The following is a 27,000-nucleotide window of genomic DNA, read 5'->3' on the forward strand; positions in this document are numbered from 1 at the left end:
TGAAGTTAGTAGGGCTCTTTTTTATTTTCTTTGTAGTACAGGATTAGATAGTAGGGTTTAGTTTATCTTGTTTCTTTATTAATTTAGTCTAAACTGTGATTGACCTCACACTCCAGTACAGTAGGTGGCGGAATTCACATCTAACATTTGTTTTCGGACCGCCATAATATTATAGAAGAAGATTAAGTTTTTCGTAATTTCCGGTGTTAGCAAAAATATTGTTGTTGTTTTTTTTTGTTGCGCTGGTGGAACCACAGGCTGAGGTGAAAAGCCTGACTATGTCTTTATGTCAGTGACATAGAGGTGTTACACATAGGCATCTAACGATCAAGTAAACTGCAAGAAAGGTCAAAGGGGTCGGCAGAGTCCCATTCGGTAGTGCAACTAACGGAATACATGTTAGTTAGCCATCCAGCTACAGTAACGTTGGCTAATAAGCAGAACATTAAGTATCTGTCAGAAGACTAATAGCTTGTTAGCTACGGACCCATCAACACCACCATCGTTTCAAATATATCGCCGTGTCTTCATTTTAGTACGATGGGAAACGCCGCTACAGCTAAGAAAGGCAACGAACAAGAGAGCGGTAAGTGATTATTGCTATCTTCCCTGAAAAGCTAGCTAACTAATGATGTTCGTTATTTCAAGAGCCAAGTTGATAAAGGATTGCAGGCTAACGTTAGGGGACGAACTGGCTTAGCTAACTAACGTAACAAACGTTAGTAACAGTGCGCTAACGTTAACGAGCTAACTAGCTAGCTACACTGACAGTTGGGTATGCGATGCGGCCGTCGTACTACCAGCGGTGCAACAGGGTGGGGGAGGGAGGGTATACTAATTCATTTGTGTTTGAGTAACGTTAGCTAGCTAAACATTTTGGAAAGTGTCAGACAGTAAATAACAATTTACATGTTTTATGTTGATATTCACGAAGACACTGGCTGTCCAGTTACTGTAGTTAGCTGGCCAGCTACCTAATTTAGCAGCTACGTAAGTAAAGTAGTTAACGTTACTATAACGTGGTAACTTGAACCGTTCGCTAACGTTTTTTATTTCAGAAAACCGCTGACATTAAAGTGGAACTGGCAGCGTTTTAACTACTTTGCAGATATGAAACAGACAATCGTCAGTTAATAATTTCAGTAAAAAATAGAACTTTCCCAGTTTATAATACAAAACCAACTTTGAAGTTTTAAAAATGTAAAACTCAACATTCCATGATGTAAGTTACTGCTACACTAAGGCATGAGTCTAGTGGCAGAATAAATGGATGCAGTTCAATGCATGATTCATATTCACCTATACATTTTCAGGTTGTTAAAGTTTCAATGACTCATTAGCATGGACAAAGGTAACTAAGGCAAGGAATGTCAATTAATCAAACTAGCAAGGGAAGGGCAATGATCCCAAGTCAGTCATAACTAATATGCTAGTATGTATTTATGGAGCAAGCTAAAAACAGAGCCTAATGTTAGCTAGCTATCTAGCTGGCTGCTAGCGGGGCGTAATGTCATTGGAGGAGTGGATGACTGACTGACTGACTTTTTACCCCTTGTATCGTTTTTCAGTAGCTACACAGCTAGAGATGCACGTATCATTTTGTTAACTAGCAAGAAATGTGAATAACTTTGCTCGCTAGCTATACTGGACGACTGTTGTCCAGTTAGCATATCGCTTGTGTTCGCAAAGTCACTCTGGCAAGCTATGTACTCTGATTTCACAGCACTCTTGTCTGAAGGTGCCAGAGCGCAGAATAAGAGAGCCTACCTTGCCATGGTTGTTTGATCTATAGGACTGTAAAGTTCCCAAATATAAGAGGACTCCCAGGGCGTTGACACATGTGACCGAATGCCTCAATTCGGTCTTATGTAGCAACACTAGAAATGGTTATAAAAGTAGAGACTCGGAGCTAGAAAATGGTTTATCATACATTGCATGCTTTGAAAGTTGATAAACTTGTAACCCCACTTTTGAGAAAACGGCCCTTGAATGTTTTGGTACACCAACTGGAGAGCTCTTCTTTGTCTACACTAGTGGTTCCCAAACTTGTTATAGTCCCGTGCCACTTCAAACATTCACCCTCCAGTTGCTTAACCCCTCTAGCACCAGGGTCAGCGCACTCTCAAATTTAGTTTTGTGCCGTCATTGTAAGCCTGCCACACACACACTATACAATATATTTAACATACGAATGAGTGAGTTTTTATCACAACTCAGCTCTTTGGAAGTGACAAAGAGCTCTTGTAGGACCAGGGCACAAATAATAAGAATCAATAATGTTGCTCTTTATTTAGCCATCTTACATATAAAACTTTATTTGTTCATAAAAAAATTGTGAATAACTCACCACAGGTTTTAAGAAGGGTATGCTTGAAAGAATGCACATAACTCTGCTATGTTGTATTGGAGAGTCTCGGTCTTAAATAATTTTCCACACAGTCTGTGCCTGTATTTAGTTTTCATGCTAGTGAGGGCTTAGAATCCACTCTCACATAGGTATGTGGTTGCAAAGGGCATCAGTGTCTTAATAGCGTGATTTGCCAAGGCAAGAAACTCTGAATGCAGCACTATTCTGATTAAATTCAATTTTCACAGAACCGCCTGTTGCAATTTCGATGAGGCTCTTTTGTTCAGATATCGTTAAGTGGACTGAATCCAGTTGTTTGTGTCGTCTATTTCGGGAAATTACCTGCGTAATTGCGCACCCAGCTCACTCAGGTGCTTCGCTATATCACATTTGACATTGTCCATAAGCTTGAGTTCATTTACACCAAGAAAATCATACAATGATGGAAAAACCTGTGTGTTGTCCTTGTTAATGCAGACAGAAAAGAGCTCCAACTTCTTAATCATAGCCTCAATTTTGTCCCGCACATTTAATATAGATGTGACGCGTCCCTGTAATCCTAGATTCAAATTATTCAGGCGACAAAAAACATCACCCAGATAGGTCAGTCATGTGAGAAACTCGTAATGACGCAAGCGGTCAGACAAGTGAAAATTATGGTCAGTAAAGAAAACTTTAAGCTTGTCTCTCAATTAAAAAAAAACATGTCAATACTTTGCCCCTTGATAACCAGCGCACTTCTGTATGTTGTAAATGCATTACATGGTCACTGCCCACATCATTGCATAGTGCAGAAAATACATGAGAGTTCAGGGGCCTTGCTTTAACAGTTAACCATTTTCACTGTAGTGTCCAAAACATATTTCAAGCTGTCAGGCACTCCCTTGGCAGCAAAGAGCCTCTCTGTGGATGCTGCAGTTGTACCCAAGTGGCGTCGGGAGCAACTGCTTGCACGCGCATTACCACTCCACTATGTTTCCCTGTCATGGCTTTTGCGTCATCAGTACAGATACCAACGTGAGCAGCAGCTACATACAGACCTTTAGTGGAATTCCTGCGAGAGAGTAACGGGTAATGTGATTGGATTTGTTTGACTCGGCTACCTGTATTTGCCATTCTGTTATTTCGCTGAACACTAGATGGTGTAACTTTTATTTTTGGCAGTGAAACTACTACTGAGAGAAACCTCGCCCAAATGTATAGCCTAGTTGCAAAATATAAATGGACTGTTTGAAAATGTGAAGGAAAAAAATGTTTAAAAAATAACTTGTATTTAAAAAAAAAAAGTAAAACATTTTTATTTGGCGTACCCCCAACGGCATTGGTCTAAACTCATACAGCATTGTTTACCCTCTCTTAAGCCTTACCCCCACCCATTTCTTTAAGGATTCACATTGTGAGGCGATGTGGTAAACAGGCTATAACAGGCTATATAAACAGGCTATATCATTTGTCACAGGATACAGAAGGTGTAAACGGTAGAGATAGTACTTGCATAGTAGCAATATCAAAAACAAAAAGTGTCCAGAAGATAAAAATATATTATAATTATTAGATGACACTTACCCGACACACTTGTCTAAATTGATGGGTCATGTGAAGGAAATGCAATTACCAAACCCCAGCCACATCGAGCTAAGTGGATGGGTCACTATTGTCTAGACATGTACACATGTTAATGAAACACAATAGATGGCTGTAATCACCCCCAGAAACACCTGGCTAATTTGGTGGGTGATCTAATAATCTGGCCGAAGTGGAGTCTTGTTTAGACATGTAGGTAGGTAGCTTGTTAAACAATGAACAGGCATAATCTCAACTCTTACTGCTACCAATGCCAACATTGTCATAGCTGTAGTATGAATCAGCAGGTAGAAACTACGTTCAATGTTAGCTAGCTAAGATTAGGCTGTAACTAGCAATGCAAATAGATTTCTGATTTGAATAATATTACTACGCAGATCATACATGTAACGTAAGCTAGTGAGCCAGCAAGCTAACGTTCGCTTGCTAACTAGCAGTATGCGTTAACTTGCAATATCACGGCAGACTGGAACCATTTAACGCCGTTTTGTTGGTAGCTACATCTTGTTTGGCCAGCGTTGTGCAGAAAGTAGCCCATCACTTTTTCCAACTGATATGTCGATAGCGCCTGCTAAATTCAGGGCATCAATGTTGTTAAGAAAAGTAGCAAAACTTTTGTAGTTCTCGATGTCTAACGTTATATCTTTAAAAAATGGCACGGTAGAAAGGAGTAGCAACACATACTGATCAGCTCACATAACAGACAGAAGCACACTACATGGCAGACCAATCCAAACTCATCTCCCGACATGTCCAGCTCATCCATTTTCTCAGCCAACCATGGCTAGTGGAACAGGTTCCAGTCTTTTTCCGTGACTAAACTAAGGAGGCTCGTAATTAAACAAATGTATTTGTGTTTATGGATTGAGTACAAGTTTAAGGCACATGAAAGTTCACATGTTTCAGAAGGCATGTTTACGTTCAAATGCCTCCAGTGAAATGCGTCATATGCCTTGTTTCCTGAAACAAGTCACGTATTAGCATTAATCCATTCAGGTGTATTTTGTGGCTTTCGCAAATGCGTTCTCATGATCTAAAGTTGCGCTGTTGCAACTGCCTGTAAATACACAGTCCAGTTCAAAATGAATGATGACATGCCTGTGGCAATGGTTTGTTTGCAAAAATAACTACTACAGCTTTGATTGGCTATGGTGCACCGGTCTGCGTAGACTCCGGTCCTGGACGTGGCGGATGTTTAATTTACTGCATTGTCTATTAATTGTCCAAATCAATCATTTCACCTCCACCTTACCTGCCACCCTAGACCCACTTCAATTTGCTTACCGCCCCAATACATCCACAGACAATGCAATCGCCTGCACAATGCCCTGTCCATCTGGACTAGAGGCATACCTATGTAAGAATGCTGTTCATTGACGATAGCTCAGCATTTAACACCATAGTACCCTCAAAGCTCATCAAGCTTGAGCCCCTGGGTCTGAACCCCACCCTGTGCAACTGGGTCCTGGACTTCCTGAGGAGTCGCCCCCAGGTGGTGAAGGTAGGAAACACCTCTTCGCTGATCCTCAACACTGGGGCCCCGCAAGGGTGTGTGCTCATCCCCCTCCTATACTCCCTGTTCAACCATGACTGCATGGCCAACCACGCCTCCAACTCAATCATCAAGTTTGCAGATGACATAACAGTAGTAGGCTTGATTACCAACAACAATGAGACAAGGAGGTGAGGAGGAGGTGAGGCCTCTGGGAGTGTGGTGCCAGGAAAACAACCTCTCGTGCAACGTCAACAAAACTAAGGAGATGATCGTGGACTTCAGGAAACATCAGTGGGACCGCAGTGGAGAAGGTGGAAAGCTTCTGTGTATACCAAGTTCCTTGATGTACACATCACTGACAAACTGAAATGGTCCACCTACAAAGACAGTGTGGTGAAGAAGGCACCACAGCGCCTCTTCAACCTCAGGAGGCTGAAGAAATTTGGCTTAACACCTAAAACGCTCACAAACTTTTACAGATGCACAATTGAGAGCATCCTGTAAGGCTGTATCACAGACTGTTATGGCAACTGCACTGCCCACAAAGGTTCGTCAAAGCTGGGTCTAAGAGACTGAAAAACAGCTCCTATCTCAAGGTCATCAGACTGCTAAACAGCCATCATTAGCACATCAGAGGTGGCTGCATATAGACATCGATTAGGAATCACTGGCCACTTTTAGAAATGGATCACTAGCCACTTTAATAACGTTTCCGCATCTAGCATTACTCATCTGATATGTATAAACTGCTCTCCACACTATTTTACTGTATCTTAGTCACTTTAATTGTGTGTACATTTTGCATCACCCATATCATATGTATATACTGTACTCTATACTATGCCACAGTATCTTAGTCCAATGCTGCTCTGACAGATGTATATGGTCTTAATCCATTCCTTATTTAGATGTACTTGTATTTTGGGTAAATGTTGTGAAACTGTTAGATATTACTTGTTAGATATTACTGCACTGTCGGAGCTAGGAGCACAAGCATTTCGCTACACCCGCAATAACACCTGCTAAACACGTGTATGTGACCAATAAAATTTACTTTGAAACGCTCGGCCGCTTTTCCACTCTATATTGCTATAGAATTTTCCCAAATGCCTTAGTATACGTAATTCCCAAACATTCTAAGAATTTGTGAAAATGACCATAATATGTAAGTGAGAAAGTGTCAGAAAATGATTTAAAAAGTGTAATATTCTATCTGGGTGTGTATTTGAACAGTTTCTAATGTGATTTCATGTTGCTAAAATGTTGTCAGTTCCACTTTAACTAGTAAGCCAGTAACAAGCCAGCAAGCTAACCTAGCAGTTGTCCACTATCTGCTAATGTCAGAGATGGGAACAGTGTTTATTTAGCTAATGTTAGCTAGCTATGTAGCTCATGGTTTTTAAGTTCTAGCTGACTTCTGGACTGCTAGCTTTAGGTTACGGGTTACAACCATAAGTTTGAGGGTTGGCTGACCATTATGGACGAGCATGCTCTCTCCATGCTTGTTTGATTACACTACGATCAGAGAAGACAATGGTCAGCTAGGGGCAAATCAGAGTTTAAGCATTTTGAAGCCATATTTCTAATTATATGAAATATATTCAACACATTTTCCACCAATACGTTTCTGTGCCAAAGCACCACACAACCAATAATCAAAGAAAACCGACTTCAGGCACTTCAATTTCATGGTTTGCATTTTCAACACCACAATAAATAGTGTCAATCTCGACAAATAGAAAATACATTTGTCTCTACCTTGTAGGCCTGGCCTACCCAGTATCAAAGGCTTGGCTTGACAATCTCCGAATGTCATACGTTTTTTGTTGTTTGTTTTGTAACAGATGGCCCTTTCCATTCCTCAAAAGGCCGCTGCACAGTTAGGATTGATTTTATTTGTCAGTTATAAATTCTGTACTGTCAGTATTTTTTAAGTGACCTGGATTACACAATAAAGTCAGGCTTACTTCCATTGTGGTCCCAATTTTTTTTAACGTAAATACATATACAATTACATAGACACATTAGAGATACAGATTACAAAAAATGCTCGACCTCCAGATGAGTATGGGGGGGGCTTAAGTACAATTCTTAAGCCTGTTTTGGCTGGTCTAACTTTTTCTTTAGATGTTTCAGGCTGCTGGTGAACCATGATGTGTAGGCATAATTAAAGTGAGACTGGACGAGTGCACTTGCCAGAGTTTTTAGGGTGTCTATAGCTAGGTTTCCATCCAGTTGGCGACAGATTTTCATGTGACTATTCTAAAATCTGCATAAAAACAAAATGTGCATTTAACCATCAGATTTGTTTCCATTGTATTTACTTGTCGCTTATAAAAGTCTTTGGGTAAATACATAGTGCACATAAAATATACTATTGCGCTTCAATTTCCAAATAAATGCTAAATGAACAAAAAAGAACGGTCCTTTTTTTAGGACCCTGTCTTTAAAAGATAATTAGGAAAAATCAAAATAACTTCACATATCTTCATTGTAAAGGGTTTAAACACTGTTTCTCATGCTTGTTCAATGAACCATAAACAATTAATGAACATGCACATGTGGAACGGTCGTTAAGACACTAACAGCTTACAGACGGTAGGCAATTAAAGTCACAGTTATGAAAACTTAGGGCACTAAAGAGGCCTTTCTACTGACTCTGAAAAGCACCAAAAGAAAGATGCCCAGGGTCCCTGTTCCTCTGCGTGAACGTGCCTTAGGCATGCTGCAAGGAGGCATGAGGACTGCAGATGTGGCCACGGCAATAAATTGCAATGTCCGTACTGAGACGCCGAAGACAGCGCTACAGGGAGACCGGACGGACAGCTGATCGTCCTCGCAGTGGCAGATCACATGTAACAACACCTGCACAGGATCGGTACATCTGAACATCACACCTGCGGGACAGGTACAGGATGGCAACAACAACTGCCCGAGTTAAACCAGGAACTCACAATCTCTCCATCAGTACTCAGACTGTCCGCAATAGGCTGAGAGAGGCTGGACGGAGGGCTTGTAGGCCTGTTGTAAGGCAGGTTCTCACCAGACATCACCGGCAACAACGTCGCCTATGGGCACAAACTAAGGTCGTCCGAATATGATTTTTTTTAACGCCGATACCAATTATTAGAGGACCAGAGATACTGATTATTCGGCTGATTTAAAAATAAAATTAAAAAAAATATATTTATTTGTAAAAATGACAATTACAACAATACTGAATGAACACTTATTTGAACTTAATATAATATATCAATAAAATCTATTTAGTCTCAAATAAATAATGAAACATGTTCAATTTGGTTTACATAATGCAAAAACAAAGTGTTGGAGAAGAAAGTATAAGTGCAATATGTGCCATGTAAAAAACCTAAGGTTTAAGTTCCTTGCTCAGAACGTGAGAACATATGAAAGCTGAGGGTTCCTTTTAACATGAGTCTTCAATATTCCCAGTTAACCTCTTGATTCTAGCCATCCCGGATCCGGGATCGTGAATACAGCCTCAAGCTCATTACCATAACGCAATGTTAACTATTCATGAAAATCGCAAATGAAATGAAAGATTATTTGTTTAGGAGAAATCGCTCCGTTTGGTGCGTCACGTTTGGCTACCAAAAAAAAAAAAAAATTCAGTCATCAAAACGCCAAACTTTTTTCCAAATTAACTCCATAATATCGACTGAAACATGGTAAACGTTGTTTAGAATCAATCCTCAAGGTGTTTTTCACATATCTCTTCGATGATATATCTTTCGTGGAAGTGTGTGTTCTCTTCTGAATCTCATGGGAAAATGCCTCCAGTTGAAGATTACGCACCAATTTAGACAAAGGACACAAGGCGGACCCCTGGTAAATGTAGTCTCTTATGGCCAATCTTCCAATGATATGCCTACAAATACGTCACAATGCTGCAGACAACTTGGGGAAACGACAGAAAGGGCAGGCTCATTCCTGGCGCACTCACAGCCATATAAGGAGACAATGGAAAACAGAGCCTCAAAAATTCTGCTCATTTCCTGTTTGAAGTTTCATCTTGGTTTCGCCTGTAGCATGAGTTCTGTGGCACTCACAGATAATATCTTTGCAGTTTTGGAAACGTCAGAGTGTTTTCTTTCCAAAGCTGTCAATTATATGCATAGTCGAGCATCTTTTCGTGACAAAATATTGCGCATAATACGGGCACGTTTTTTATCCATAAATTAAAAGAGCGCCCCCTATATCCAAGAAGTTAAGAAGTTTTAGTTATTATAGGACTATTTCTCTCTATACCATTTGTATTTCATATTCCTTTGGCTGTTGTATGTTCTAATAGGTACTTTTAGTTTTGCCAGCCTAATCTCGGGAGTTGATAGGCTTGAAGTCATAAACAGCGCAATGCATTGCGAAGTGCTGCTGGCAAACGCAGTAAAGTGCTGTTTGAATGGATGCTTACGAGCCCGCTGCTGCCTACCACTGCTCAGTCAGACTGCTCTATCAAATCATAGACTTAATTATAATATAATCTCACAGAAATACGAGCCTTCGGTCATTAATATGGTTAAATCCGGAATCTATCATTTCGAAAACAAAATGTTTATTCTTTCAGTGACATACGGAACGTACCGTATTTTATCTAACAGCTGGCATCCATAAGTCTTATTATTGCTGTTAGATTGCAGAACCTTCAATGTTATGTCATAATTACGTAAAATTCTGGCAAATGAGTTCGCAACAAGCCAGGCGGCCCAAACTGCTGCATGTACCCTGACTCTGCGTGCAATGAACGCAAGAGAAGTGACACAATTTCCCTAGTTTAATATTGCCTGCTAACCTGAATTTCTTTTAACTAAATATGCAGGTTTAAAAAAATATATACTTCTGTGTATTGATTTTAAGAAAGGCATTGATGTTTATGGTTAGGTACATTTATGCAACGATTGTGCTTTTTTCTTAAATGCGCTTTTGTTAAATCTTCCCGTGTTTGGTGAAGTTGGCTGTCTTTGTTAGGAAGAAATAATCTTCACACAGTTCGCAACGAGCCAGGCGGCCCAAACTGCTACATATATCCTGACTCTGTTGCACAGAACTCAAGAGAAGTGACACAATTTCCCTAGTTAAATAAATTCATGTTAGCAGGCAATATTAAGTAAATATGCAGGTTTAAAAATATATAATTGTGTATTCATTTTAAGAAAGGCATTGATGTTTATGGTTAGGTAATCATTGGTACGACAGTGCTTTTTTCGCTAATGCGCTTGTTAAATCACCCGTTTGGCGAAGTAGGCTATGATTCAATGATAAATTAACAGGCACGCATCGATTATATGCAATGCAGGACTAGCTCGATAAACTAGTAATATCATCAAACATGTGTAGTAAACTAGTGGTTTATGTTAAGATTGTTTTTTATACGATATGTTTAATGCTAGCCAGCACCTTACCATGGCTCCTTGCTGCACTCGCATAACAGGTTGTCAGCCTGCCACGCAGTCTCCTCGTGGAGTGCAATGTAATCGGCCATGATCTGTGTCCAAAAATGCAGATTTACCGATTGTTATGAAATTTTAAATCGTCCCTAATTAATCGGTCGATCTTTGCACAAACCCGCACAAAATCTGTGGAATTTGTTCAGTTTGTCTCGTGTTGAATCTTGTTATGTTCATACAAATATTTACACTTGTTAAGTTTGCTAAATATTAATGCAGTTGACAGTGAGCGGATATTTCATTTTTTTGCTGAGTTTATTTAGAAACCCATTTATTGCATTTTCAACTCTAGGCCTACTGGTGGTTTTGTCACTAAAAATGTTGAGTAGATATGTCAAATATTTCCACTCTGGCACATGCATTCTAGCCAACAGCTCGCAGGTACAGTGTGGGTATAGCCTCCTACATGAGATTTATTATGAACAAAAGAGCAAGATTATTTAGGTTTGTCAAACGGCAGCCAAGCACCAATCATGTCACCAGAGTAAGTTCATCCCCGGGCGCTTTCACCACCTTGTGAAGTTCATAATACATTTTTTTCATCTGTAGCCTAATAAACGGCATGATTTCCCATGATGTCGTGACTTTAAAAAAAATCCAATATGTACTTTACTCTCATAAAAAGGTTAGATGGAAACCTGGTAAATGTCAATCCATTTTGAGGATGCTGGAATTGATTTTTTGGATTAATGTGCACATGCCTACAAGATACTTTTGAAGTAACCTAATCTGAGTAAAACATTGACTTGTGTTCATGCCACATATAAAAGGTAATACATTTAAAAAGTTTAATTATACACATTTTGGCGATTTTGAAGCATTATGGTCTAGGTGCGCAAGGAATAGCCACTGATTGGAGAGGAGGCAGAGCATGTGTTAAGCTTTCCTGAATAACTGGACCTCCCAGGAGCATATGTGGCCACATTTATTATAGGACGACTTGTGAGAATGATGATCTGAAAGAGACGGCACATCTCAATATCAGAAGTAAAAATATAAAAAGTTATGAATTTGAAGTTAGCCTGAACATGAGAAAGTTGGTTTGGTGTCTCTAGCTTGAAACGGTTCAAGAGTTACTGTTGGTGTTACAATTCTTATCTTTTTACAACTATTATTATATGTTAGGATAGCCTGAAAGGTTTTAAGTTGGTTTTGTAACTTAACTGACCAAGGAGCATGGCTATTTTAAATAACTACCACTATATTACTGTGGTTCTACTTCAAACCATGTTAATTTATGCAAATGTAAAATTATTAAGTATAAGTGGTATCAAATCTGAATGCATTTTAAGTTGGGTCAGTCTGAACATCTCAACATTAGTTTAGCATTGACAGCTTTATTGTGACTTGTTTCAGGAAACTAGGCATATGTCGCACGTCACTACTTCACAGGCGTGCCATTTGAACTTTTTTTGGCAGAAATGCCTTCTGGAACATGTGAACTTTCATGTGTCATAATAACAAACTTGTATTCCATATGTAAATACGAATGCAATTGTTAAATTATGAGCCTAGTTGGTTGAGCCATGGAAAACGACAGCAACCGTCCCGCTAGCCATGATTGGCTGAGATAATGAGTGGGCTGGACATGCCCAGAGATGAGTTTGGATTAGTCTGCCATGTTGCACGCTTCTGTCTATAATATGAGTTGGTCATGTGTAGGTAGTCCTTTCTAATGCTTTTTTTTTTTTTTTTTAATATATCACGTAGTAGAACTGAATAAGTGTTGCTCTCCACTTTCTGGAAGACAGAGTTTTGAAATCAGTGGAATTAGTAGAGTATGATAGCTAAGGAGAGAGATAAAATTCTGGCATTTGATTGCAACTATTCAGACTGTGTCGAAAAGAGAACCCAGAATGCTCTGGATTACATCTTCAAACTAAGGGCAACCATGGCATCCGTGACAGAGGGGGAGATTTGTCAGAAAATGTACCTCAATGAAGGGGTTGGATATGCCACTGTACTCCATTACCCATATATCGCGCCGGGTCCACAGTGTCTTAACGTACCCATGATTGCATTCCAACCCCAGTGCAGGTCAGTGTAAACAAGCATAACAGTAGGGTTTGAATCTCCCCAAAAGTGTAGGAACTGCTCTGTTTTCTGTAAGTGCCAGTCACTGGTCAAGTAGCCTGTAAGACTCATTTTCAGCCGGAAACTTTTTCCACAGTCAAACTGTGTTCCTTCCTAGTGCAGCCTGAGTGCCATAGATAAAAACTGGGCACAGCTTCGTTACTGTCATGGCTTCACTCATACTTTACTGAAAACCATGTGTCTCTAGCCCAAATGGTTAAAAAGGTATGAATGTGCCCACATGGCGGTACGCGCGAATGTTCCAAAATGTAATTTGTGGGAAAGTGCCATTCTAAAATGCACATGCGATTGGTTTCATGGACGAAGATGGAAATATCTGTTAGAAATTCAGAAAGAGGGGAGATCTAAAGATGCAAAAAGCTATCATTGCTTGGTTATATGACTAGGATATTGCCTTTGACTGCTTGACAATAAAATAAATTGATTTTGAAAACCAAACCACACAAAAGCGTTATGACTGGGGGACAGTGCCAAAAGTGTGGAAAGCTGTCATCAAGGGAAAGGCTGGCTACTTTTGAAGAATCTCAAATATAAAATATATTTAGATTTTTAACACTTTTGGTTACTACCTGATTTCATGTGTTTTATTTCGTAGTTTTGATGTCTTCACTATTATTCCACAATGTACAAGATAAACCCTGGAATGATTCGGTATGCCCAAACTTTTGACTGGTACTGTATATATATATTTTTTTTTTACAGGTACCAGATGTATTATTTGTCCATTCTACAATGTAATCTAATAAAAATAAGGTTATCAAGTTGTAGTGATGGGCATGCAACAGACTATAAAACTCTGGAGAACCTTTATGCATTACCACTAGAGAGCAATATCACCTTTGTTAGAATAGCCTATGTCATAGACCTAGATGTATTGTTTAAATAATATTAAACGTTCTTGAACACCGTGCATTGTTTTGCGATGCAATGTTTTTGTACTTTTTTTAAACAAATTTTTAAAAAGCACGAGTGCTGTTAATGTCTAGTATGAAAGTGAAAATAGTTTAGACTGGTCTAGAGTCCTGAAGCGGCTTTCTTTTACAAGAACTGAAGTACACTTGAACAGGAAGCCCATACCATGTTAGTGTGTGGTTAGTCAAGCATCGCAGTTTGCAATTCATCACAAACAGGAAGTGTATATCACTCTGTATGGCCTCCAGTTGAAAAACGGTTTGGCTACCTTTTAGCTGTAAGTTTGATCTAGTCGTTGGGAAGGGAAAAACGCCATTTCAATTCTAAATGGCCCAGGGAAAGGATCATTCCTTCCTAAAGCTGGACGACCTTGCCAGCCGATTCTTCAACAGGTATCGCAAAGGCAACCAAGAGCAAAAAGCCCAGGAGAGTGAGGGGCCTCATGTCTCAGAGTTCACCATCATTTGGGATAAGTTGAGTAAGTTACTGTGTGCTCTTCATGCTGTAGCTATCGAAATAGGCAGGTGTGACCAAGTGGGTCTAATTATTAGACGAGCTCAAACTTTTATTTGATCATTGCTGACGTCAACGTTGGCAAAACCCTAACCAGTAAATATTACGTTTCTAGTGAATACACCCCTGGTATCTTTATGGCTACATGGACACAGTAACACTTGACTTTTTGGTGCTTTTTCTAAATGAGTCTATACGCTTTATCTGAGCCTTAAAACACACTAAAGTTTTAACAGAAGCAAATGGTATGAAACCAGGAGTGACCTACTGAAACTTGTTTTCATTGTTTTTTTTTCTTGTCATATGACAACCATGGAACTTGCTTGATTCCTCAATGTTACTAACTATAGAAGCGTTCGGTTGATCTTCACCATGGATCTAAAATTGCATGGAGAGTTAGGCTAGTTCTTACACGGAGTCAGTCCCATAAAACACTACCTAGTGCTACGTGCCCTGGAATCCAGTGCCCAAAGTCAGGATGTTATTAGATAATGTATTGAATTCACCAGGAAGAAAACACCAGTAACTAGGTCTATGCAGCTATTTGTTCTTCTTAAAACCTTCTTTGTAACTTCGAAGATGCATCGTACACAAACTGCACTGTCATCAACAACGTGTAATGTATATTGTAAATGCGCAGCAACATTGTTGCAGTCAGTCTCTGTTGCCTCGTCTGAATGAGATTTCTCTGTCCTGTCATTTTCTTTGTGCCACTTCTTGCCCGGGGAGGGTGGATGGTTTGTATTCTATTCTGATTTTTATTTTATTTTTTATCGCTTTTTTCTCCATTTTCTAATGATCTGTCCTTAACAGTCCTATGTTACGTTCAATGTCAGTTAGAGGGGTCAGTGAGCTTTTGAACAGCTAGTGAGAGACGTAGTCTCCCTTACCAGTTAGACCTACTATCATGTCAGATATGAGAGGCCCATGGAAATAGATGCCCCTATTATCCTGTAGTTACAGCAGTGAGCTACAACTCCTGCTACAGACAGACAGGAAGTTCTCCAGCGACCAACGACATGGCTTAGGCTGCATGCAGAAACCCTGTCAGCTCAACAGCTAGCTCAGTCTTAACGTTTTGCCTTTTAGAGACATAATTGAGATTTAGACATATCTGATATGTAGACATAGTTGGGCTCAAATCCAGTCAAGTTAGGGAATGAACGGAAGTTTCATTCATGTATTGAGAGTTGATTTTGTGAAGATTGTGGACTTTCAATTCATGAATTAAATGCATGTTTATTTATTAAACTGAGATTCCCCCCAACTCGAGTGGTTTCAGGCTAATCCATTTGAGTTAGGCTATTTGAAATTGCACATTGTCTTATGTTGTCTTCTCCAATGTACTTTTGTTGTTACATCTAACCCACCTAAGTATCTAGCTAATGTTCTTGTTTTTACATAAACATTTCTTCCCTCTTTCTCCTCTTCATCATTTCCATCCATGTGGGTGAATGTTCCTGAAAAACCCTTGGTGAACTAGAGACTTTTGGTATGCGCATTCTCTTCCATAAGCTGTCCTAAGTCACAGAGAGAGCAGACAGCCAATAGCCTAGATATCATTCAACAAATAGGCTAGGACTACAACCTGGCTGCTGCTAAAACAGTAGAAAATGTTTGGCTTTTCTTCAATTAGTAACATCATGACTAACTCATGGATTTAGCCAATTACTTTGTCATTCCTCGGTGACTATGGACTGCTCATGTCTGCTGTGGTTTCCGCAAAGCACTTTCTATGCCTGCACTGTAGTTAGTTTGCTGTGGCTTTTAAAACTTTTGCTGAATTTTAATTACATTTTTCCCCCCCTTGAATAGTGTTAACCCTCTGAAAGGAATGCACTGTTGTTACTCTTTGAATTGGCTATCTATAAAGCCTGTGAGTGCTCTTTGCATCTCTTCATTGTAAATTCCTAGCTAATAAAGATGTTTTAAGTACAGTACCTCTACCTGATACTTTACTTTGGCCTGACCTTACTAACGGTTTATGTAGTTAGTGTGATCCCCTGAACATGTTGACTGTTAGATAGCCAGCAACTCTGATCAAAGTAGAAATGCAATAGGTCTATAGACCTGTCTAACCTGTGTTTATTCTGTGCTAATTGTCTTCTTTCTTCACCTTTCAGTGAAAGAGTTCTTAGCCAAAGCGAAAGAAGATTTTTTACGAAAATGGGAGTGCCCACCACAGGTAAGAGATCAATAACAAAATACTTCTTTCCCATAGGTAACAAAATACTACACTGAACAAAAATATAAAATGCAATATGCAACAACTTCAAAGATTTTATGGAGTTACAGTTCATATAAGGAAGTCAGTCAATTTAAATAAATTAGGCCCTAGTCTATGAATTTTTACACGACTGGGAATACAGTTCAGATGCCTTTAAAAAAAAAAAAAAAATAGGGGCGTTATCATAAAACGAGTCAGTATCAGGTGTGACCTCCATTTGCATCATGCAGCGCGACAAATCTCCTTCGCATAGAGTTGATATGGCTGTTGATTGTGGCCTGTGAAATGTTGTCCCACTCCGCTTCAATGGCTGTGTGAAGTTGCTGGATATTGGCAGGAACTGGAACACGTCGATCCAGAGCATCCCATAAGTTCTCAATGGGTAACATGTCTGGTGAGTGTGCAGGCCATGGAAGAACTGGGACATTTTCAGCTTCCAGAAATTGTGTACAGATCCTTGCATTATCATGCTGAAACATGAGGTGATGGCAGCGGATGAATGGCACTACAATGGGTCTCAGGATCTCGTCATGGTATCTCTGTCCATTCAAATTGCCATCTATAAAATGCAATTGGATTTATTGTACGTAGCTTATGCCCATACCATAACTCCACTGCCACCATGGGTCACTCTGTTCACAATGTTGACATCAGCAAACTGCTCTACCTCACAACGCCATACACACAATCTTCCATCTGCCCGGTACAGTTGAAACTAGGATTTAGCCGTAAAGGTACACTTCAAGCGTGCCAGTGGCTGTCTAAGGTGAGCTTTTGCCCACTGAAGTTGGTTGTGACGCCAAACTGCGGTCAGGTTAAGACCCTGGTAAGGACACAAAGGGCTTCCCTGAGAATGTTTCTAAATCAAAATAAGCCCGCCTCCCAGGATCCTCACAGCCTTCATTTTACCCAGCACTCTCTCCACCATTTTGGTTAACTCCAATGGTTTCTTCATGATTGGGACTCTGCTCAGCTGCTCCTCATTAACAAACACTACTCCTACGAGATACAAAGGGTCATTCTCATCACTGTACACTACTTTGCTCTGTTTTCAATCAAAATCATCAAATGTATTTATATAGCCCTTCGTACATCAGCTGATATCTCAAAGTGCTGTACAGAAACCCAGCCTAAAACCCCAAACAGCAAGCAATGCAGGTGTAGAAGCACGGTGGCTAGGAAAAACCTAGAAAGGCCAAGATGTTCAAATGTTCAGAAATGACCAGCATGGTCAAATAATAATAATCACAGGCAGAACAGGCAGTTTTCCATTTTTTTGGACAATACTCCAATTCTGCTTGATTCTACCGCCATTGTATTCAGAATCCACTTCATCATCCGCTTCTGCCATCTTTCGTTCCCGGCCAGAGTAGAGTCTAACATTCACAAAGGCACATACTTTTGAGGAGATGGGGAAACGGTGCCCAAGCCATGTCAATGTGCCACGCGGTGCATTCTGGGCGATTTTGCTACCAAAAAGCGCACTCCATGGAGTGAAAAACATTAGCAAGAATCTCGTCAACAAGAAGTACAACATTACCAATATCTTCCGAAATGTGAGATAATCATCTTGCTATCTGTAGTATCGTATAGCTTTGGAATCGTGGCATTATGTGCTTTTGAGGAAAATGGGCAGGTTTCTCGACATATACACTGACTTGGAGAAAGGATTGTGTGACGATTAGCTTAGCAACTGCATGACAACGTGAACATGATTGGTCGACAGTCTGCTGGGTGGGGCGTTATACGTTCCTTCATTCATTAGATTCCTATTTCCTTTCTATAATACAGTTGATGTTTGAAGTTAACATACACCTTAGCAAAATAGATTTAAACTCCGTTTTTCACAATTCCTGGCATTTAATCCTAGTAAAAATTCCTTGTCTTAGGTCAGTTAGAATAGCCTAGTGGTTAGAGTGTTGGACTTGTAACCGAAAGGTTGCAAGATCGAATCCCAGAGCTGACAAGGTGAAAATGTAATTCTGCCCCTGAACAAGGCAGTTAACCCACTGTTCCTAGGCCGTCATTGAAAATAAGACTTTGTGGGCCTCCCGGGTGGCGCAGTGGTTAAAGGCTGTGCCATCAGATACTCTGGGTTTGCCCCCAGGCTCTGTCAGGACCGGGAGGTCCGTGGGGCGACGCACAATTGGCCTAGCATCGCCCGGGTTAGGGAGGGGTTGGCCGGTAGGGATGTCCTTGTCTCATCGCGCACCAGCGACTCCTGTGGCGCCAACCAAGGTTGCCAGGTGCACGGTGTTTCCGCCGACACATTGGTGCGGCTGGCTTCCGGGTTGGATGCGCGCTGTGTTAAGAAGCAGTGCGGCTTGGTTGGGTTGTGTATCGGAGGACGCATGACTTTCAACCTTCGTCTCTCCCGAGCCCGTACGGGAGTTGTAACGATGAGACAAGATAGTAGCTACTAAAAACAATTGGATACCACGAAATTGGGGAGAAAACGGGGTAAAAAAAATATTTAAAAAAACAAGACTTTGTTCTTAACTGACTTGCCTAGTTAAATAAAGGTAAAATAAAAAATAGGATCACCTTTTTTATTTTAAGATTGTGAAATTGTGAATAATACTAGTGATTTATTTCAGCTTGTATTTCTTTCATCACATTCCCAGTGGTTCAGAAGTTTACATACACTCAATTAGTATTTGGTAGCATTGCCTTTAAATTGTTTAACTTGGGTCAAATGTTTTGGGTAGCCTTCCACAAGCTTCCCACAATAAGTTGGGTGAATTTTGGCCCATTCCTCCTGACAGAGCTGGTGTAACTGAGTCAGGTTTGTAGGCCTCCTTGCTCGCTTATGCTTTTTGAGTTCTGCCCACAAATTTATTGTGGGATTGTGGTCAGGGCTTTGTGATGGCCACTCCAATACCTTGGCTTTGTCCTTAAGCTGTTTTGCCACAACTTTGGAAGTATGCTTGGGGTCATTGTCCATTTGGAAGACCAATTTGCGACCACGATTTAACTTCTAGACTGATGTTTTGATTTGTTGCTTCAATATATCCACATAATTTTCCCTCATGATTCCATCTATTTTGTGAAGTGCACCAGTCCCCCACAAAGCACCCCCACAACATGATGCTGCATCCCCCGTGCTTCCCGGTTGGGATGGTGTTCTTCAGCTTGTAAAGCCTCTCCCTTTTTCCTCCAAACATAATGATGGTCATTATGGCCAAACAGTTCTATTTTTGTTTAATCAGAACAGAGGACATTTCTCCAAAAAGTATGATCTTTGTCAACATGTGCAGTTGCAAACCGTAGTCTGGCTTTTCTATGGCGGTTTTGAGCAGTGGCTTCTTCCTTGCTGAGCTGCCTTTCATGTTATGTCGACATAGGACTCGTTTTACTGTGGATATAGATACTTTTGAACCTGTTTCCTCCAGCATCTTCACAAGGTCCTTTTGCTGCTGTTCTGGGATTGATTTGCGCTTTTCGCACCAAAGTACATTCATCTCTAGGAGACAGAACGCGTCTTCTTCCTGAGCGGTATGACGACTGCATGGTCCCATGGTGTTTATACTTGCGTATTATTGTTTGTACAGATGAATGTGGTACCTTCAGGTGTTTGGAAATTGCTCCCAAGGATGAACCAGACTTGTGGAGGTCTACAATTATTTTTCTGAGGTCTTGGCTGATTTCTTTTGATTTTCCCATGATATCAAGCAAAGAGGCACTGAGTTTGAAGGTATGCCTTGAAATACGTCCACAACTACACCTCCAATTGACTCAAATTATGTCAATTAGCCTATCAGAAGCTTCTAAAGCCATTACATCAATTTCTGGAATTTTCCAAGCTAAGACACAGTCAACTTAGTGTATGTAAATGTCTGACCCACTGGATTTGTGATACAGTGAATTATAAGTGAAATAATCTTGTTGGAAAAATCCAGTGGCTCACTGTTGTTTGCTGTCACATTTTAAGGATGTGTTTTCCTCCTCAGAGCACAACTGGACTGGATGACTTTGACAGGCTGAAGACTCTGGGCACAGGCTCGTTCGGTAGAGTGATGTTGGTGAAACATAAAGGAACAGAACAGTTCTACGCCATGAAGATCCTGGACAAACAGAAAGTGGGTACCATGCATTAACATGCACTGGGTTGTGTTCATTAGGTTAGATAACGGAAAAAGAAAATGAGCGTTCCTTATTGGGTAAGTCCAGGTAGTCCTTCCCTGTTTCAGTTTGCTTTCTTCCGTTTAGTGCCTAATGAACATGACCCTGTTTTGTTTGTTGAACAAAACCTAGGCCGGTTAAATCACCTAGCACACTAAAGTTGGCTGGTGTCAGAGAAAGCCTGGCTTTATCTAGCATGGGTTTACACTAGTTCAAAAGGAAATGGAAATACATCTTCTCAGGTGCTGTGAGGCTTGGTTAACCACAAAATACATCTTGTATTTTTTTGCCTGACATTTTTAAAGTGAAACTTAATGAGACACAGTATGAGAGATCCTGTACCTTGTTATAGCACTGGTATATTTCTTTGGTTAACTTGATCTTACATCAAGGCACATGATGGTCAGAACGAAACAGTTTCACTGTTTCAGTTCAAATTAATGTGTTTGTACCTTTTTAATGTGTTTGCTAGGCCCAGTGAGAGCAGGGGGAAAAAAGTTGAAAATCTGAATTAAAAATGTAAACCAGTCATTGAGGCAACAATATTTTGTTAGCTACAATGTAACTGTTTTGCCTGTTTTGGGTCTGTTAACTTGAAGGATATTTTATGACATGTCAGTCCCATGCAGGTTTCAAACGGTGACTGATGTGCCTTTTGAACCTATGACCTCTTGACAGTTTGGCTTTAAACCTACACTGTGGTGTTTTTACCACATAATGCTGTATTCTAAAGCTGTTAAAGATTAGCAATTGGACTGTCCTATTGATATTTAATTGCCCTGATCATTGTAAATGGTGCTGCCTTGTGGTGACTAGATCGCATTGGCTGCCACCAAATGTAGTAGGGGTGTTCCCTTGATATTGTCTCTTACATTATTATTTTGCTCTGTATCAAATGAATTTATGTGGAAAGGCAAACACTTTGTTCTCTTTATTCTCGTGTGTAGATTTATAAGCATCACACGTTCCCACTACTAGCATTCTGATAACAAATATGCTACATAGGTCCAGTTTATTTATTTTATTTTACCAGGTAAGTTGACTGAGAACACATTCTCATTTACAGCAACGACCTGGGGAATAGTTACAGGGGAGAGGAGGGGGATGAATGAGCCAATTGTAAGTTGCACGTTCAATGCATGTAAAAAAAATAGACTAAAGTACTACAAACGTTGCCTATTGCCCAGGCACTCATTCCTTGATCTCCAAAGTTAGCCACCACCATAAATTCTTCTTTGGGATGTGGTCACATTTTCTTCATTAGTGGTACGCTCACATGCATTAGTTTTATCAGATGACTGGTGACTTTTCTCTGTACTATTGTGCTCCTCTCCTCATCGTTATGCCTCCTCTCTCATTGTTCTCACAGGTGGTGAAGCTGAAGCAGATAGAACACACGCTAAACGAAAAGAGAATACTGCAGGCGGTGTCCTTCCCCTTTCTCGTGAGACTAGAGTATTCCTTCAAGGTATGTCAGCAGCAGTAGGATGTCCTAAAATGTGCACCATACAATTGGTGAAAAAGATGAGCAGTGTTATCCTGCTAAGCTTGGATGATAAAACAAAAATGGCTTTCCTTGGTACCCCAGTCATTTTCTGTGATTTTGCTACACAATGTTACTGTAAATATGGGGTCTCAAAGAAAACCTGCAGATACCCGGCCCTCCGTGGAATGATTTGGACTCTGTAGATTGTTCTAAAACCGTTATTTGGTTGACAGTAATAGCCTATGCATTATGTTGGTTCCTGTATTTTTTGGGGGTACTTTTTACCCCTTTTTCTCCCAAATTTCATGACATCCAATTCGTAGTTAGTCTTGTCCCATCGCTGCAACTCCTGTACGGGATAGGCGAAGGTCGAGAGCCATTCTTCCTCTGAAACATGACCCTGCCAAGCCGCACTGCTTCTTAACACACTGCTCGCTTAACCCGGATGCCAGCCGCACCAATGTGTCGGAGGAAACGCTGTACAACTGGCGACCAAGACAGCTCGCAGGCGCCTGGCCTGCCGCATGGAGTCGCTAGAGCACAATGTGACAAGGAAATCCTGGCTGGCCAAACCCTCTCCTAACCCGGACGATGCTGGGCCGATTGTGCTCCGCCTCATGGGTCTCCCAGTCTCCCTGTGACACAGCTTGGGATCGAACCCGGGAGAGTATGTTGATTCCTGCTATAAAAGTATCTGCTTGTCCCGGTTTTCCTGTCGGCTGCTGTGTTAAAAAAGTTGGTGACCTTTCAAAGGGGGGTTTACAGGTCCAAAAACAATCAAATAAATGCATACAAAGATAACCCTGACCCACCTCCCAAAAGAAAGGATTCCTCCCATCCCACCCAGCAACAGAGGTTGCTTATCTGCTGCAGTAACATCTTTCCTTTGTGAACGGCTGTGTTAATTATTTATAGAAATATCTAATTCCAATATCTATTGTAATTTATCGTTCTACTTGCAAATATGTTGGAATAGTCCTTGTAGATTTTGACAAAAAATATCGTATCAATTTCAACCCAAGGTAAGTGTGTGTGTTCTAACTTTATTTGAACCATAGGATAACTCCAACCTCTACATGGTGATGGAGTACGTTCCAGGAGGAGAAATGTTCTCGCATCTGAGACGCATCGGGAGGTTCAGGTGAATCGATAAAGTTTTGACACCATGTTCATAGCCTGGTATGTCTGTATACTTGAGATACCAAATAATTGGCACAATCTATGAATTATAAGGTATTGTGCTCTGTTGTCTTTGGTTTAAAAAAAATTTCACCCGTTTGACATCACGTCAACTTACATTTTTCTTCTTCTGTCTTCAGTGAACATCACGCACGATTTTATGCAGCTCAGATAGTACTCACTTTTGAGTACCTCCACTCGCTAGACCTTATCTACAGAGACCTGAAGCCTGAAAACCTTCTCATTGATCACCAAGGGTACATCCAGGTACAGATGCAGCGATATCCAAACCAAAGCATATCCACATTTGTTGTCTATGAACTCTCATCTAAGACTTCTGTCTTGAGATTGTGAGTAGCAAATAATGAGAGGTTAGACATCACATTACCGTTGACAGTCCATGCAAATTTGCCCTATGCAAATGTGGACTGCTATTATTACATGGTTCTAATGCCCTTGTTGGTCCGTTTCAGGTCACAGACTTTGGCTTTGCCAAAAGAGTAAAAGGCAGGACCTGGACATTGTGTGGAACTCCTGAGTACCTGGCTCCAGAGATCATCCTCAGCAAGGTGGGCCATCGTGTCCAATATAGCGTGCTGTACATAGTGTGTTTGACTGTTTGCAACCTACCTGTAGATATGAATTAGTTGTTTGCACAGTATGTGCAAAGAAAGTCGCTGAAGATTGTTTTCTCTGCTGTACTCTGCTAGGGCTACAACAAAGCTGTGGACTGGTGGGCACTGGGAGTCCTGATCTACGAGATGGCTGCCGGGTACCCTCCGTTCTTCGCTGATCAGCCAATCCAGATCTACGAGAAGATTGTGTCTGGCAAGGTATGCAGGAATTGATGTTATGTGTAGTCTGGATGGACATGTTACCGGACACCATGCGTTCTTGAATGTTATGCAAAACTATTGCATACGTATTAGTGTCCTATAAAACTTTCTTCACAGGGGTGATTTGCCTATATATTTTGCAGCGGCCTCTACTGTCAAAAATGACAGAGCTATTAGCCTATATGGTGTCCCTTGATGTTCTGGTTATTTGCCAACATTGCTGTGCGTGTTTCTATCGTCCCAGTGACTTTTATCCATATTTTAACAATAAGCTCCACAGTTAAAGCCCAACTCCTCTCCTGTGTTCCAGGTACGATTCCCCTCCCATTTTAGCTCCGACTTGAAAGACCTGCTGAGGAACCTGCTCCAGGTGGACCTGACGAAGCGCTACGGCAACCTGAAGAATGGGGTGAATGACATCAAGAACCACAAGTGGTTTGCCACAACGGACTGGATCACAATCTACGAGAGGAAGGTATGTCCCGATCGTTAGTTTTTTAAGTGTGAAATAACCACGGTTAGTTTGGAACAGTAAAAACAACAGGTAACACATTATGTATCCTCAGAAAGATTGACATTCCAGGTGTAATAAAATATGAGCTTTACCATCATGAAAACACTGCCAGATAACACATTTGCACTATAAAGGCCTTGCACGGCTTGTAGGCAAGGATGTTGGGAGTTCAGTGCTTTCCCCTCTAACCCTCATCACCAACATAGATTGATTGCCTTTGCCACATAAACAATGTATAGCTGTTGTGATTGTATTGTGGTCTTTAGAGCCACTCACACACTTGTCCTGTTGCCTTTCAGGTGGAAGCTCCCTTCATACCAAAGTGCAGAGGACCAGGAGACACAAGCAACTTTGACGACTACGAAGAGGAGGATGTCCGTGTGTCCGACACAGAAAAGTGTGCGAAGGAGTTTTCCGAATTCTAGCAAGGGGAGGCAGGCGTTCCATAAGGTCTCACATGTATTGGGATTTTTGCAGTCTGTTGAGGGTGGAGCTGAGACATGACGCATTCAAAACAATTGCCTAGTTCCTTCATTCCACAAGGTTGAATGAGGTCCTTCTTGCCATGATCCTCCTCGCGTGCAGTTAGCACTAAACGTATACACAGGCACATTATGCAGACACCCCTCGTGCTGCGACACAAAAATACTAGGTAGACCACGTTTTTTGTCTTTTGTTTCCTGTTTTGTTTTTAAAACATTTGTGGCTTTAAAGAATCCTTCCCTCCATTTTAAACCAAGTGATTATTTGCAAAGAAAGACAAAAACCAATGAAATGCCCATTTTACAGTGGCACAAAGAGTTACTGTCTATAGTAGGCGGTATTACACATTTTAGTGATTTTTAAGTTGCTCCTAGTTCTAGTTCTTGCTAGTGACTCTTGCCAGTTCTTGTGTGTTAGGCCTACACGTCAGTGTTTATTTTAGGTTTAATTCAACTTTCTTGGCCCAGTCTATAATCCTAAACATTTTGCTGTCCTTAAGAAGTAGACTCTGTCTTTCTGCATAATATAAAGATACAGTATCTTTTTACAAAGAAATGGATGTCAGAAAAGGAAAATACTCAATACAATACTACAGTCACATGGACATGCAGTCCTTGATGAGGGGTACAGTAGTAGCAAAGCAAACCTAATTACAAAGCAAAAACCTGTGAAATGTTTCATTTATCATTTGTAGCAATGTTTTACTTGTCAGGTCATGGGGCATTTTATTTTTTTTTACCTCCGAGTAGGTATTGTATTCAAATTAAGATGAGATGATGAGATGATTAAGAGATTGAGATGAGATGATTAAGATGAGATGATGAGATGAAGGTGAGATGATATATTTTAAGGTACAACAACCCCAAGAGGGGTAGGAAACTTATGGGCTTTAACTACACTGAACAAAATTATAAATGAAACCATGCAACAATTTCAAAGATTTTACCAAGTTACAGTTCATATAAGGAAATCAGTCAATTGAAATAAATTCATTAGGCTCTAATCTATTGATTGCACATGACTGGGAATACAGATATGCATCTGTTGGTCACAGATACCATTAAAAAAAATGTGTGAGCATTTGACCACTGAAGTCGGTTACGACGCCGAACTGCAGTCAGGTCAAGACCCTGGTGAGGACGACGAGCATGCAGATGAGCTTCTCTAAAACGGTTTCTGACAGTTGGTGCAGAAAGTATTTGGGTGTGCAAACCCAGTTTCATCAACTGTCTGGGTGGCTGGTCTCGGACGATCCCGCATGTGAAGAAGCCGGATGTGGAGGTCCTGGGCTGGTGTGGTTAAATGTGGTCTGCGGGTGTGAGGACGGTTGGACGCACTGCCAACTTCTATAAAACGACGTTGGAGGCAGCTTATGATAGGGAAATTATTATTCAAATTAATATTATTGAAATTCTCTAGCAACAACTGATGGACATTCCTGCAGACAGTATGCCAATTGCACTCTCCCTCAACTTGAGACATCTGTGGCATTGTGTTGTGTGACACGAGTGGCCTTTTATTGTCCCCCGCACAAGGTGCACTTTTGTAATGATCATGCTGTTTAATCAGCTTCTTGATATGCCACACCTGTCAGGTGGATGGATTATCTTGGCAAAGGAGAAATGCTCACTAAAAGGGATGTAAACAAATTTCTGCACAAAATTTGAAATACACTTTTTGTGCGTTTGGAAAACTTCTGGGAACTTTTATTTCAGCACATGAAACATGTGACAAACACTTTAC

The 27,000-nt window shown here is 40.6% G+C and overlaps 1 protein-coding gene across 3 annotated transcripts; it reads left to right on the forward strand.

Moving 5' to 3' along the window:
• Nucleotides 1–213: 213 nt before the first annotated feature.
• prkacba (protein kinase, cAMP-dependent, catalytic, beta a) lies at nt 214–25,925 on the forward strand. Of its 3 annotated transcripts, XM_024377676.1 has the most exons (11): nt 214–586; nt 15,894–15,902; nt 16,534–16,595; nt 20,588–20,716; nt 22,129–22,227; nt 23,304–23,386; nt 23,565–23,691; nt 23,898–23,993; nt 24,135–24,257; nt 24,571–24,735; nt 25,074–25,925. In XM_024377676.1, exons 1-11 carry the CDS (start codon nt 541–543, stop codon nt 25,197–25,199), a joined length of 1,065 nt encoding a protein of 354 aa, XP_024233444.1. In that variant the 5' UTR covers nt 214–540; the 3' UTR covers nt 25,200–25,925. The 3 variants fall into 3 exon arrangements, with proteins under 3 accessions (XP_024233444.1, XP_024233445.1, XP_024233443.1); XM_024377677.2 differs by lacking the exon at nt 15,894–15,902 and having other exon boundaries at nt 215–586; XM_024377675.2 differs by lacking the exons at nt 214–586; nt 15,894–15,902 and adding an exon at nt 14,097–14,375.
• The last annotated feature ends 1,075 nt before the right edge of the window (nt 25,926–27,000 follow it).

This window comes from Oncorhynchus tshawytscha, linkage group LG18 (genome assembly GCF_018296145.1).
Source record: "Oncorhynchus tshawytscha isolate Ot180627B linkage group LG18, Otsh_v2.0, whole genome shotgun sequence".
Taxonomy (NCBI): Eukaryota; Metazoa; Chordata; class Actinopteri; order Salmoniformes; family Salmonidae; genus Oncorhynchus; species Oncorhynchus tshawytscha.